This window comes from Galleria mellonella, unplaced genomic scaffold (genome assembly GCF_026898425.1).
Source record: "Galleria mellonella isolate WM207_F2 unplaced genomic scaffold, CSIRO_AGI_GalMel_v1 utg200, whole genome shotgun sequence".
NCBI classification, from domain to species: domain Eukaryota; kingdom Metazoa; phylum Arthropoda; class Insecta; order Lepidoptera; family Pyralidae; genus Galleria; species Galleria mellonella.
In genome coordinates this window covers 1,671,400-1,685,054 of record NW_026442034.1, presented here as the reverse complement: position 1 = coordinate 1,685,054, position 13,655 = coordinate 1,671,400, and the positions used below count along the sequence as shown (strand labels likewise).

General features: G+C 32.9%; 1 protein-coding gene across 1 annotated transcript in view; it reads right to left on the bottom strand.

Moving 5' to 3' along the window:
• Positions 1 to 13,655, bottom strand: part of LOC113516454 (probable G-protein coupled receptor 158) — a 197,688-nt gene that overhangs the window by 93,811 nt on the left and 90,222 nt on the right. The window contains exons 2-3 of the mRNA XM_031913302.2: positions 9,286 to 10,089; positions 321 to 504 (exon numbers count right to left, since the gene is read on the bottom strand). Coding sequence (XP_031769162.1) covers positions 321 to 504; positions 9,286 to 10,089 — 988 coding nt within the window. The remainder of the gene's footprint in view (positions 1 to 320; positions 505 to 9,285; positions 10,090 to 13,655) is intronic.

The following is a 13,655-nucleotide window of genomic DNA, read 5'->3' as shown; positions in this document are numbered from 1 at the left end:
TATGGACATGAGCAGTACCGTGGACATGACAGAGTATACTGTTTCGCACATGATACCCCCCATGCGTTGCCTTTCCTGAGGATACAGGTGTAATTCCTCTATACTCTGTAAATTCACTGCCGTATCTCACCCTTTAAACCGAAATACAGTCATGCAAACACAACTGCTTCACGGTAGAAACACGAATGTGTCAGAGGTGCCCAAGCAAACGAGTTTACAAATAATGAATAATGCTACTGTGTGAGTCGCATTATTCTATGAATAAATTATTTCTTTCTTTCTTTTATAAGTTGATAATAAGTGAATATTAATAGACGTACTTGAAAAAATAGGTTCCGTTGCTATAGCCGAAGAAAGGGACGGTGTATGTCAACATCCAAATATTGCCTCCGCCGCAGTCGTAGTAGGGTTTCGACCACTTGCCGTCCTCGTATGTGACTGATAGGATTTCATCTGATTCCCTCTCTGTATGCGCCGTATCATTGAAGGTGTACGTGTGATAATCTGTGAAAAAAAGATACATTTATTAAAAAAACAAATCCTGTAAATGAAATATATTTTTTTTGAAAATGGAATGGTAACTCGCGCTAACGAGATACGCTGATAGAGCAAGCTGTGAAGGGTAATTGATGAGAATGAAAACAGGCCAGTTAGCCCATCATGATGACTTAATCAGGAATTAACCATAATAGTTTCCAAAGACCACGAGGAGGTCGGCCTTGCTGGGTATTTTGCTAGCAATGGGATTTTCAGTCTCCATTACTAACAATCCCTTTCTTGAGGGGAAAGGGATTGTTAGCAATGGAGTTTGATAGCCCCATTGCTAGCAATATGCCTTATTAGGTCGACCTCCACGTGGTTCCCCCTGGAAACCATCGTGAACAATTCTTATTGAATTCGTCACGATGGGCTAACTGACCTACTTCATCCTCACCTATCATCCTTCACTGGTGCCCCGCCGGTATATACCGATAGCGCGGGTGGGGTTACCATTCCATTATCATCCATAAAAAAAAACAATCCCTTTCCCCCCGTAAATGAGATATTAATATTACAAATGTGAAATATGATTTTTTTGTCCGTGGCTTAATAGTTTAATGAGTCATCACGATAGTTTGCATGTATTTGGGATAGAGTAGGGTACAGACTACTGTTTTTTATCCAGTAAATCAACATATCACAGTTATAAAAATAATTTCGCGTCTACAAAAATTTAGAAAAAAATCTACGCAAAAATTTGTATTTTATTATAAAAATCTCAACTTTGTTTTTTAAATATCCGTCTTTTACATTTAGATAATAAAATGAAAAGAGGCTATTTTTAAAATAACTTATATAGAAAACTCAATGTTGCTATATTTATCAGGTAAAATTGTTATAAATTGAAATAGTACACCTAAAGCTAAAAATAACTGGTTTACAAGATATTAATCCATAGAATAATGTTTTGCAGATCAAAAAAAATTGCTTAATTTAAGATTTTGATCTACATAAAATGCATTTTAAATACTTGTTTAACAAAAAAGAAGACAAGGATTGACAAAATTGGTACAAGGATAGATTATGTACTAATTTAATACACAGGATGCTTTATGTACTAGTGAACGCAGGCAGTCACTAAAAACAGCTAGTAGTTTTATAATTGTACAAAGCATTCGATGAAGTGAAAACTTTTTTATATCGTATTGAACGTTCTTTTCATGTTATATTAATAGACATTATAATGAAGAAGTAAATTGGCTATTAGATTTTCTAATTCTGGAAATAAGTATTGATTTAGATCGAAAACGTAGTTCTACAATGTAACGGCTTAGCGGTTTAGTAAAAACATTTCACGCAATCTATTATACTAAATCTGTAACCTTAATATATATATTTTCTTTTTGTATGTCTATAAATAAATTAAGTAGTATTTAATTGCCAGCAGCAACTATTTATTTAGAGCTATATATTGGTTAAAATGTATTTTAATGGGTTTTATTATGTATAAAAATATGATATAAATAGTATAAGTAGTAGTATAGTACATAATTTATACATATGTATGTACACTAGGTATCCTCTGTCACTTTTTACACATACATTATCCTGAAAAATATAAAAATTGTGTACCATGTCTGATTTAGATTTATTGAGATATTTGAACATGATTGAGTAATAAACATATGAACACCTAATGTAAAAGTTTTGAAAAATATTAGGGAAAAACAGAGGAAATTAGAAATAGGAATTGGAAATATTTGCCTCCAACTTGTTGGAGTTTCGTCAGATGACCACAGAATGTTATTGTACTGGTGCTTTCCTGCGTGAACGTATTGGGAGACTGTAAAACTTCCCAGTTGATGAAATAAATAAATTAATATAATATGTATATTAATATAAAATTAATAAATAAATGTAATAATTTATAAGAAACTTAGAAGACTAAGACCGTGAAGGTATAAGGTATAGAGCCATAAGGGGACTATATTAATTTAGAATTTGAAAAATGCCTATGCTTTACATATAGCTTATTAACTATAGAAACTCTTCGGGCGATTTAATTTTGTTTTTATTAGCCGAACGTTATGATATTGAATGATTCTCTGGACATTGTAAGAGGCGAATATTAGAAGAACATTTGCTCCTATAATCACGATATATTTGTACAAAGATAGAAAATGTGAAATATAACCCCGTATATTTATTATTAGCGGAGACAGCTATGCCCATTACTGGAACATTAATGAGTTTTGATATAGACAAAAACTTAGAAATAGAAAAAGAATTATCATGTATTTAGTCAGGCAAAGAAACGAAAATCCCAATTGTAAAAATATATACCTAATTACAGATGAAAATCAAATGAACATTTCAATGTAAAGCATAAAAAACGTAGTTAATTCTCTGAGACTCGAGAAAAAAAGATGTTTTATTAGGCAACCTATTCACCGTATCATGTCAATGTTGCAGAAAATTAATGAAATGAGCTGAAAAAGAACGATATTGGGATATTTCGTGCCTTATCGCTCGTTTAATGAGCTTGTAAACCGATTGTTATCGACATTAAACGATAAAATGTTCTGACATACAAATTGGTTGCGTAAATTCTATAAATTTATAAAGAGTGTTATGTGGTGCCTATTAGATTTTCGTATTCGACTTTACTAAGTTATTATTCTTTACTAATTTACATTTTTATAATTTCTTCAACAACCGGTAAAGTTGTAGGTACTTTTTTGATTTTATTATTATTTTTATAATCATTTCAGCCGGTAACTGTCCACTGCTGAACATAAGTCTTCCCCATAAGAGGAGTTTTGCCAGTAGTTGCCACGCTTGGCAGGTGGGTTGGCAAGCGCAGTTAGGCTTTTAGAGATGTTTTTATTTTTTTGTCATATAGTTTAATACTGTTCTCCAAAATCACAGGATTTCGAGAATTGAAACCCAATTTCAATAAGTTACTATATACTCGTATGCTTGCAATGGCTAACCTAACGGGTCGCAGTTATTTGAAGGATTGTTTCACTGCGGGACTGCGGGTCGGCAGGGCAAAGTTTGGGGATACAGGATGATTCAAGTTCCACAAGTCAGATTTACCTTTCTTTGAGTTGTGAGACAAGGAATTTGTATGCATGATGAAAGTTACAATATTAAGCCAACATTTGTTTAATAATATGTTAGCAAAATATCTACGTAATATTTTTTAAAGACGACTAGAAGTACTATAATATTGAGACGTTTGGATACTTGAAGCAAATATTTAGGGTAACTAAAGTTTTAAATAAATAGATTCATTTCGTACTATGACAGAATTTCATTTCAATAACATCATGCCTTCGATCAAACCATTATATCGTCATAGTCGTAGAATACTGACGGATCTGACGAATATTACATATAAAGATCCGTCAGTATTCTACGACTATGACGATATTACTTCTCTCTATTCAAAGGTTGCCTGGAAGAAATCACTTTTAGCGACTAGGCCGCCCATTTTATTCTCCCTGTGATAATTTGTTGTAATTGTTGTGTCTATGATAAGTTTTATACTGTAATCTTTTGGAGAAACAATAAAGGTATATCTTTTTATTTATTTATCTAATACATTTAATAAAGTAACACATAGGTAAACTAATATTTACCGAGCTAATTTTAGGTTAGCACCAACTGTTTGAACTACTTACTCTCATGAGTATTGTATTTACCAGATTTGTGGGTACCTCTGTCCCATTCGTGTTTCTACCGTGAAGCAGTTGTGTTTACATGGCTATGTTTCAGTTTGAAGGGTGAGATATGGCGTGAATTTACTGGGTATAGAGGAATAACACCTGAGTCCTCAGGAATGGCAACGCATGGGTGGTATCATGGGCGAAACAGTATTCTCTGTTATGTCCATGGTACTGCTCATGTCTATAGGCGACGATTACCACTTTCCATCAGGTGAGCCGTCAGCCTGTTTGCCATTCTAAATTGTATAAAAAAAAATTTTAAAGATTGAATACGTACAAATAGGGGGGAAGAAATTGTTAGTAATGGGAACTACCAGTCCTATTGCTAGTAATATACCCTAGTATATCGACAAACACGTGGTACCCCTTAGAAACCATCGTGCTGAATTCCAGGTGTATTAATAACGATGGGATAATCGACCTGTCTTTTCATTCTCACCTATCATCCCTCACTGATGCCCCGCCATCGTTTATCGTCAGCGCAGGCAGGATCACCATTCCGACATCATCCATTAAAAAAATATTTAAGTATGTACATAATATACTACTTTTGGGGGGAAAGGGATTGTTAGTAATGGAGGCTAAGAATCCATTGCTAGCAATATACCCAACCAGGTCGACCTTCTCGCGGTTCTCCTTGGAAACTGTCATGGTTAATTCCTGATGAATTCATCATGATGGGCTAACTGGCCTGTTTCCATTCTCATCTAGCACCCTTCACTGGTGCTCCGCCAGCGTATCCCGTTAGCGCAGGCGGGGTTACCATACCATTTTTACCCATCAATAAAAAAACCACTTCAACTGAGTATTTTTACAATGTTGATCTTGTTGTAAGACTGCTTCCGCCTTTGAGTGAGGTTTTAGATTTTTATTATCATTATTTTCCATTCATTTTCTCTTGGTTAATAAATGTATTATTAGATCCAGTAAATTGTACTTCATTTTAGTCGTATGTTTCAAAATGTATTCTAAAGTTTATATACCTACGTAAATATACAGCCTTACACAGCATTAGCTAGCTACCTAATTTTTTTTATACAACTTAGAATGGCAAATAAGTGACGGTCCACTGATGGAAAGTGGTAACCGTCGCCTATAGACATGATCAGTACCATGGACATAACATAGTATACTGTTTCGCCCATGATACCCCCATGCGTTGCCATTCATGAGGACTCAAATGTTATTTCTCTGTACCTGTAAATTCACGCGATATCCCACCCTTCAAACCGAAACACAGCCATGCAAACACAACTGCTTCCGTACAAGTCATTCATAAAAATAATGTCACAAACGAATTATATATTTCAAATGGATATTTTTATGCGACGTCCGAAAATAGAAATTTCTCAATTCTCCTGAATATTTATATGTTGCGCGACATTTACGTCAATTCTAAACCAATTTTGATAATTCTCTTTGTGATTGAAAGGCATTTCTCGTTTATTAATCTCATAATTTTTTGACACAGTAAGCACGATTTGCCGTTCTAAATTCAAATGTATTTAAAATCATCTTACAAAGCATTTTAGGAAATGAATACTGGCAATACTAATGGTGTACTATATTTTATTTTTTAAATTAATAATAATGATGTTATTAATAAAGTTAAGTTAAATTACGATTAAAGTAGACGTTTAGTGGAACAAAATGTATTCGTTAATATGAATTAGCGTGTATTCATTACAAAAATAATTTAAGAACAATTCACATGAGAAGAAATAAAAGCATCACTAAGAAATAACGAGATAACTAAAGGAAAGTGGTACCTAGTAGATAATTGGAAGGCGATCATGGATACGGTGTAATGGGCCTTAATTTATGGGCTATAACGCTTATTTATGTGCCACTAGCTCGAATACAGAAATATAGGGTAGTTACCCTAAGCCCAGAGAGTAATTGCACAGCTGTCTTAGTAGAAATGCTATGATTGGAAGGTTTCGTTTGCAGCACTAATAAAGACAGATTATGGTTTGTGCGCATGCAAGTATGTGGCTTGTTTTACTTTGTATTTATTATTATACTATTAGAGCAATGTAAAAAGCGTGGAGCAAAATCTGCTTTAGACTTTACTCTATTAAGTACAATAGAAACTATTATCACAGTAATATGGGCAAATATTTAATTCGTGATGCTGGTGAGAAATATAATGTCAGGTAATAAAAAAAAAGGATATTATAAAAAATATAATATATAGCACGGATTCCGGCAAATTCTTTGACTAGTAAACTCTAACAAACATATTGACTGTGTCACTCTTTTTAATAAGAACATTTCTAATAACTTTAAAAAACAAAATATACCAATGATAAACGACGAGATGTTTATTAAATAGATTTTGAATATTTGAATTCAGAACGCGAGTTCGTAAGTCAACAAAGTTGGTTTTATCCCGGAAGAAGCGAGATTTTGCTACATAAAGGAACCATCTCAATCCAAATAAAATGTGTTTCCTGATAATAATAATATAAAACCTACATATAAACTATAATGCGCAAACAATTTCAAAATAGACTTAAGGTTACTAAAATCATTTACATGCACAATTAAAATGAAATCGAAAACTTCCTACTTTTAAAAATCGACAAAAGAGCTAAGAGTTAAAATAGATTTTGCTCAACATATTTGGAAGTGAATTTGGCAAAAAAATAGCTTATTTCATTTAAAATAAATAGATATGTGTTGGCTTTTATATACTATTACTACTACTGATAAACCGTAAAAATTTGTAAAGATATTTTGATGTTTGCGGTTCAATCAAACTGAAATGGCTGATACAGATTTGAATAAGATTTGCTACATACACAGTCTATGTACTAAATTGATTTATTTTAATTTCAAGAGCAGAACTACGGGATACAGTTAGTGTAAGTACACAACTTCTATACCCAAACTTATTAACTTTACGATTTAACTAACGACTTACAAACAACTGCCAGTAATGGCAAACCATTAGCATACGTCTAGATCGTTAAGTAGTTAATTTAAACACAAAAGCTGGAACACTTCGTAGTATAATGCCTAAGAGGCACGCGTATTGCAACTATGTCCTTATTGTTGCTATTAATTATGCATATTGCAACTATGCTATTAACTGTCCACTGCTGAACGTATCCTTCCCCATAAAGGAAGTTTTGCAAGTAAACACCACGTTTGACAGGGGAATTGGCAATCACAGTTTGGTTATTGGTGGTGTTTTAAAAAGAAGCTGTTGTCCATCCCTCCATCATAAGTTCTCTTAGTCGCCTCTTACGACACTTACGGGAAAGAAAGAAGTGGCTTATTCTAAGCCGGGACCTATACGGCGATTATACTGTATTGCAACTATGTATTAAACTGCAAATCGCGTGCTACACAAAATGGCTTACAAACTAGCTTTTACCAGTTACGTAGTCTTCGTGTCGGGAGCATCTTCCTTATTAATCCCATACAGATCATGTATATAACATTTAATATTAAATAAACTAGTGCATAATGATTGGTTAAGTTGTTAAGGCACCAAACAGTAACAAACAAATAAACTCACTTTCACATTTACAATATTAGTAAGAATGTAATGAGCTAATCTTCATCATCATCATCTTTCTACCCTTATTCCAATTATTATTTGGGGTCGGCGTAATATGTTTTCCTCTTCCATTCTTCTCTATTCCCAGTTATTTCTGCATTCACTCCCATTCTGGCCATATCATCTTTCACACAGTCCATCCATGTCTTTTTAGGTCTTCCTTTGCCCTTATAGTCATTCACATTCATTCTTAATACCTTCTTTAAAATATGCTCCTCATTCCCGCGCATCACGTGCCCATTACCAGTATAGACGGTAACTTCTTAACTTTTCTGTCACGAGCTAACTTTACTAAACTAAAAGAACTTAGTAGGACCGGTACTGAAACTTTAATATCTACAAGTTTTTTACTTTGCAAAATGCAGTATCTTCTGTCTTGACAAAATGAATACTGATTAGTAATTTCATTAATCATTATGCTAAAATGGATGATGCTGTCATTTCCTTGTCCGTGGGTGTCGTAAGAGGCGACTAAGGGAACTTAACGGCCGAAAGATGGGCAGCAGCGTCAATCTTAAAACATCATTAAAGGTTAACTGCGGTTGCCAACCTACCTGCAAACGAGACAAGTACTGACAAAACCGTCCAATAGAGGGCGTTATAGATAGGCCTAAATTCAGCAGTGAACAGTGACTGATTTGATAATGATGAATCAATTCACTGGTAAAAGGTGATATTTCTTAGACACATTAAAATATTTGAATTTAGAACACAGAATTGTATCTACTATTAAATTTTGTTGCATAACGAACAATATTTTGTACCAAAAAAAACTTTGTTTCTCAAAAAATAATATGAAATCAATATGGGTGCGTCCGTCAATCAGTACTGATTTACACGTAACTTTCATGCGAAAAAGTAGAAACTAATTGATGATTAAATTAAGTTTTTCCTTCTGAAAGTTTATCAAAAATGAAAATATCTATTCAATATGATCTGATGATTGGTGAAATCAAATGAACTAACTTTTTAATTTATTCAATATGATCTGATGATTGGTGAAATCAAATGAACTAACTTTTTAATTTATTTGAGTATAAACCTATATAAAGCTACTAGTTGTATCCCGCGGTTTTGCTCTCGTGAATCGGTACGTAAAGTATCCTATGTGCTAAATTAGGATATAACCTACTAAGTCAGTGTGTAAAGATTAGATATAATTTTTATTTTGAGTTTTCCTTTTTTCACACCAATTTATTTAAAATTATTTTATTAGTCGCCTTTTATAAAATACTGGGAATAAAAATGAGTGGCAACTTATTTTATTTACAGGGTACAGAGGAACAACACCTAAATCCTCAGGAATGGCAACGCATGTGGGGTATCATGGGCGAAACAGTATACTCTGTTATGTCCATGGTACTGCTAATGTCTATAGGCGACGGTTACCACTTTCCATCAGGTGGGCCGTCAGCTTATTTGCCATTCTAAGTTGTAAAAAAAAAATATAAAATTTTCACTGTAAATAAAAACTATTAATAATTTAAATAAATACTAAGTACTTACGTCTTTTAAATTGATTATGAATTTGAATCACGCGCTCGGCGTTCTTCCGGGCTATGTAAAACCATTCTGAAGTGTTACTCAAATATTTATATTCAACCGCCAGATCCTTTGCTAATATTGGTCCCTCTGGTAACCGATACGCGAAGGGACAAAATAACTGATAATCTTTATACTGAAATTGGTCATAACAATTGCCGGCGGCAAATATATCATCATCAAATTCTACCATAGACAACACACTCGCATGTAACAAATATTCATTGTGCATTACTGAAGCCCCAGCGTACTTCCATAGTCTTGTCAACATATTTGCACGATTCACTGCTATATCAGCTTCTATTCTAAATCTTTCTTGAGCATATCTATCTACAACACCTTCGCCAAGATTCAAATGTGTACCGGCTGTACAATTTTCGCCTAGCAAATGTTGCGTTTCTATCAACCTAAGAAATTTTGTAACAACATCTTCGTGTACATTTGGTTTCGTTACAGTAACATTTTCTGGTTCTGCTGTATCATTTGATAGATCTCTTATTTGATCTGTATTCAGTATATCGTCAACGGATATTTTTGTTTCGTTGTTTTCATAACTATGCCCCAAATTGATTAGATGGTCTAAGAGTGATACATCGTCTGTTGTGACATCATCAATTTGGTGATCATTTTTTACATTAGTAGTAAAATTTCCAAAGAATTTTTGAAATGCATCGTTATTTTTGGATGACCCATCATCGTCATCGTCTGGTGCTCCGTATGGTCTTAAAGCGGAAACTATAGGATCTTCTCCAGATTTGTCGATACTTTCTGTAACAAAGAAAATTCAATATTAGCTGTTAAATATCAATAATATTTCCATTTTATTATGTTATATCAAAATTACTTGTATAGTAAGTAGAATGGAAGTTGTATGTAAAATTTATATTTATACCTAAAAAAAACTATTGCTTAAAAATCAAGCCAATTTGATAATTTGTCTGAATACATAAATAATATCTTATTTAGCTAATAAAAATAATAGTATAATATTGTAAGATTGTAAGACAAACGCAAAATCTGAAACAAGAACAAATCACATTTTTACGTAAATGGTTGGTACATTTATCAGATGAATTCCACAAAATAAATTTACTTCAACCATGAAATGTCTAAGAAGATATTAATCATGCTTACAAAGAAATATTACTTTATTAGTATTTACGAAATAATAAGAAAATTCTGCTAAATCGTATTTATTTTAAAATTCTTAATACGGAAATTGGACATTATTACAAGTCTATTTAATTCGCAAAAAAAGAATCAATTTCAGTGGTGAATATATGTATATGTACATACAAATGATACGATGTTTCATACATATAATCTATTGTAAAACTTTTAAATTTAAAACTTTCAGTTGAAATTATCACAAAATCAATATGATAACAACATAGAATAAATCGGTCACAGTTCTCTTTCACTTGCAATAATTTATCGATCGAAATTTTAAATACCAATTCCAAATCGACGGTAAAAAAATTGTAATTCGCTTTAAAACGTTTACTGAGTTTATACATCTTTATATTGGATATTTATGGTGTTTGAATCTATGTGTGTTCCGTTTTTGATATTTCATAAAATGGAATTAATAGTAACTAGACCTAGGTGATGGCAGGCCATATTATAATTGCAAGGACTGTGTAAGAATCTTTACTAAAAAGATTGGCTATGGAAGCCACATTCGAACACATCAACACCAACAACGGATAATCTTTTTTTTACAACTTAGAATGGTAAACAAGCTAACGGTCCACCTGATGGAAAGTGGCAACCGTCGCCTATAGACATGAGCAGTACCATGGACATAACAGAGTATACTGTTTCGCCCATAATACCCCCTATGCGTTGCCATTCCTGAGGACTCGGGTGTTATTCCTCTGTACCCAGTAAATTCACAAATCTAATGGCTTCTTATATAGTGGGCATGGATAATGTGAATACCGATCCAATATCTATTTTCAAATATAGATAGATAGATAGATAGATATATCGTTTATTTGTTTATTACTAATCACACACAACACGTACATAAGAATAGATAATACATAAAACAACATAAGATTTATAAAATTGTGTTATTATGTGTGATCTGCAGCAATACAAAAAGGTGGAAGCTCAGCGTGTAACATTGTTCAAGGAACAAAACACTGATTTTCAGCTTTAACCCATTTGAGGGTACGTGAAAATAATAATTGAAATAAATATAAAATAAAAAGAGCAATATTTTTGGTGATTGTCTGTGCGGTGTGTGTATAATAAAAATAATGTAAATAGTTCAGAGTATAATTTAAAATATTAAAAATTTTAATATATTAAAAGTCTAGTAATATAATATAATTATAACTATATATAGGAATAATTTTGAAATTATATATTTCATTAGATATTTCTATATATTATATTACCCATCCATGCTATCATAATCGTCATAAGACCCTTAGCTGTCCACTGCTGAACATAAGCCTTAGTTGTCGTGCTTGGCAGGCGAGTTGGCAACAGCAGTTAGGGTTTGGAGATGTTTTAAATCGGGTTTTGCTGCCCATCCCTCGCTCTCCCTTAGTCGCTATTTCGACACTGACGAGAATGGATGGGGTAGCCAGTTCTATGCTGGAATTACACGGCAAACTTCTACTATATAGACAATTAATTAATAATAGCGAAGTCAAAGCGGTCAACGTAAGCGAAAACGGTCAGGATTCATTATCGTCATCATTATTTATTTATACTTTTATACATATTAAAATGTCTACAGGATAGACTTAATGCCTGATGGCATTCTCTACCAGTCAACAGTTATGCTAAATAGAGAGTAAATGGCGGTGCATATATTAAAAAAAAAAAATTAAATTAATATTTTGTTTTCTCATTCTTTATGCCAGGTTGTCTGTAAGAGATTGCTTTTAGCGATAAGGCCGCCTTTTGTATATGCACATTCTGTATAAATACTCCTTGTATACATCTCTACTGTGCGCAATAAAGAGTTTATTATTATTATTATTATTATTTCTTGTATTTGTTTATATTTATAAATAGTATCTATCTATCTATTTATTTTGAGATATTACAACAATTTAAGATAAATAAATATACAAACATTTACATAAAATATACATACATAAATCATATACAACACTTATACATATATAATTATACTTAATTATAATTATATATATAATAAATAATTATACATAGTACATATTAAATTTATCATTATTATTATTATTTAAAAAAATTCGTAAACAACCGTGATGTGAGTTTAATACTATATGCCGATTTCAAGACATGTACCTAACATGATCGAGATACGTACAAAGATGTTTCACCCGTAAAAGAGATCTCCCCGAAGGAGTAACAGGCTAGTAAAATCTGTGCAATCACCCTGTATAAAGGAGGATTTTGTTTATAGGGACAACAAATCGCGACTTTCATTACAGCGGGCCTGGTGTGAATTGATAGCGTTCATTATTTATCGCCAGCAATTTTGTTCGACGCCACTGCTTCTTGTTCCTTCTTGAATAGTTTATTGTATTTTTTTTCCGTCAATATTATGAGATATAAAGTTTTTTCCCATAAAAAAATTATGACTTTTGTATTGAAAATTAAAAGCTGTTTTTTTTTAATTTGGATGATTTAGAGATCAAATTGAGAGGAGAAATAATATTTAGTATTCTATAATGGCGATAGAACCGTTATACGTAAGTATCCCTCCATTAATATATATTCAGAGGCTTGAAAAGTTTTTAGCATTTTTTCCTTATTTAAAATTTTCCTTAAAAAAATCTCTATGTTAACCGAATTTTTTTTAATACCGCTGAGGTGGCACACAAGCATATGGCCCACCTGATGGTAAATGGTTACCGTAGCCTATGAACACCACACTATCAGACGCGGTATTGTAATTTATTCATCAACGATACGCTTGAGGAGAATACGCATCCAGAGGAGACTTTTTACGAAAATCTATTGCTTGGATACCTCTGTCCCATTCGTGTTTCTACCGTGAAGCAGTTGTGTTTGCATGGCTGTGTTTCGGTTTGAAGGATGGGGTATAGCGTTAATTTACAGGGTACAGAGGAATAACACCTGAGTCGTCAGGTATGACAACGCATGGGGGGTATCATGGGTGAAACAGTATACTCTGTTATGTCCATGGTACTGCTCATGTCTATAGGCGACGGTTACCGGTTTCCATCAGGTGGGCGGTCAGCTTGTTTGCTATTCTATGTCGTATAAAACAAAACCTTTAACTGTCCACTGCAGAGGGGAAAGGATTGTTAGTAATACTAGTTACCAGTTCCATTGCTAGCAATATACCCTGTCAGGTCGATCTCCAC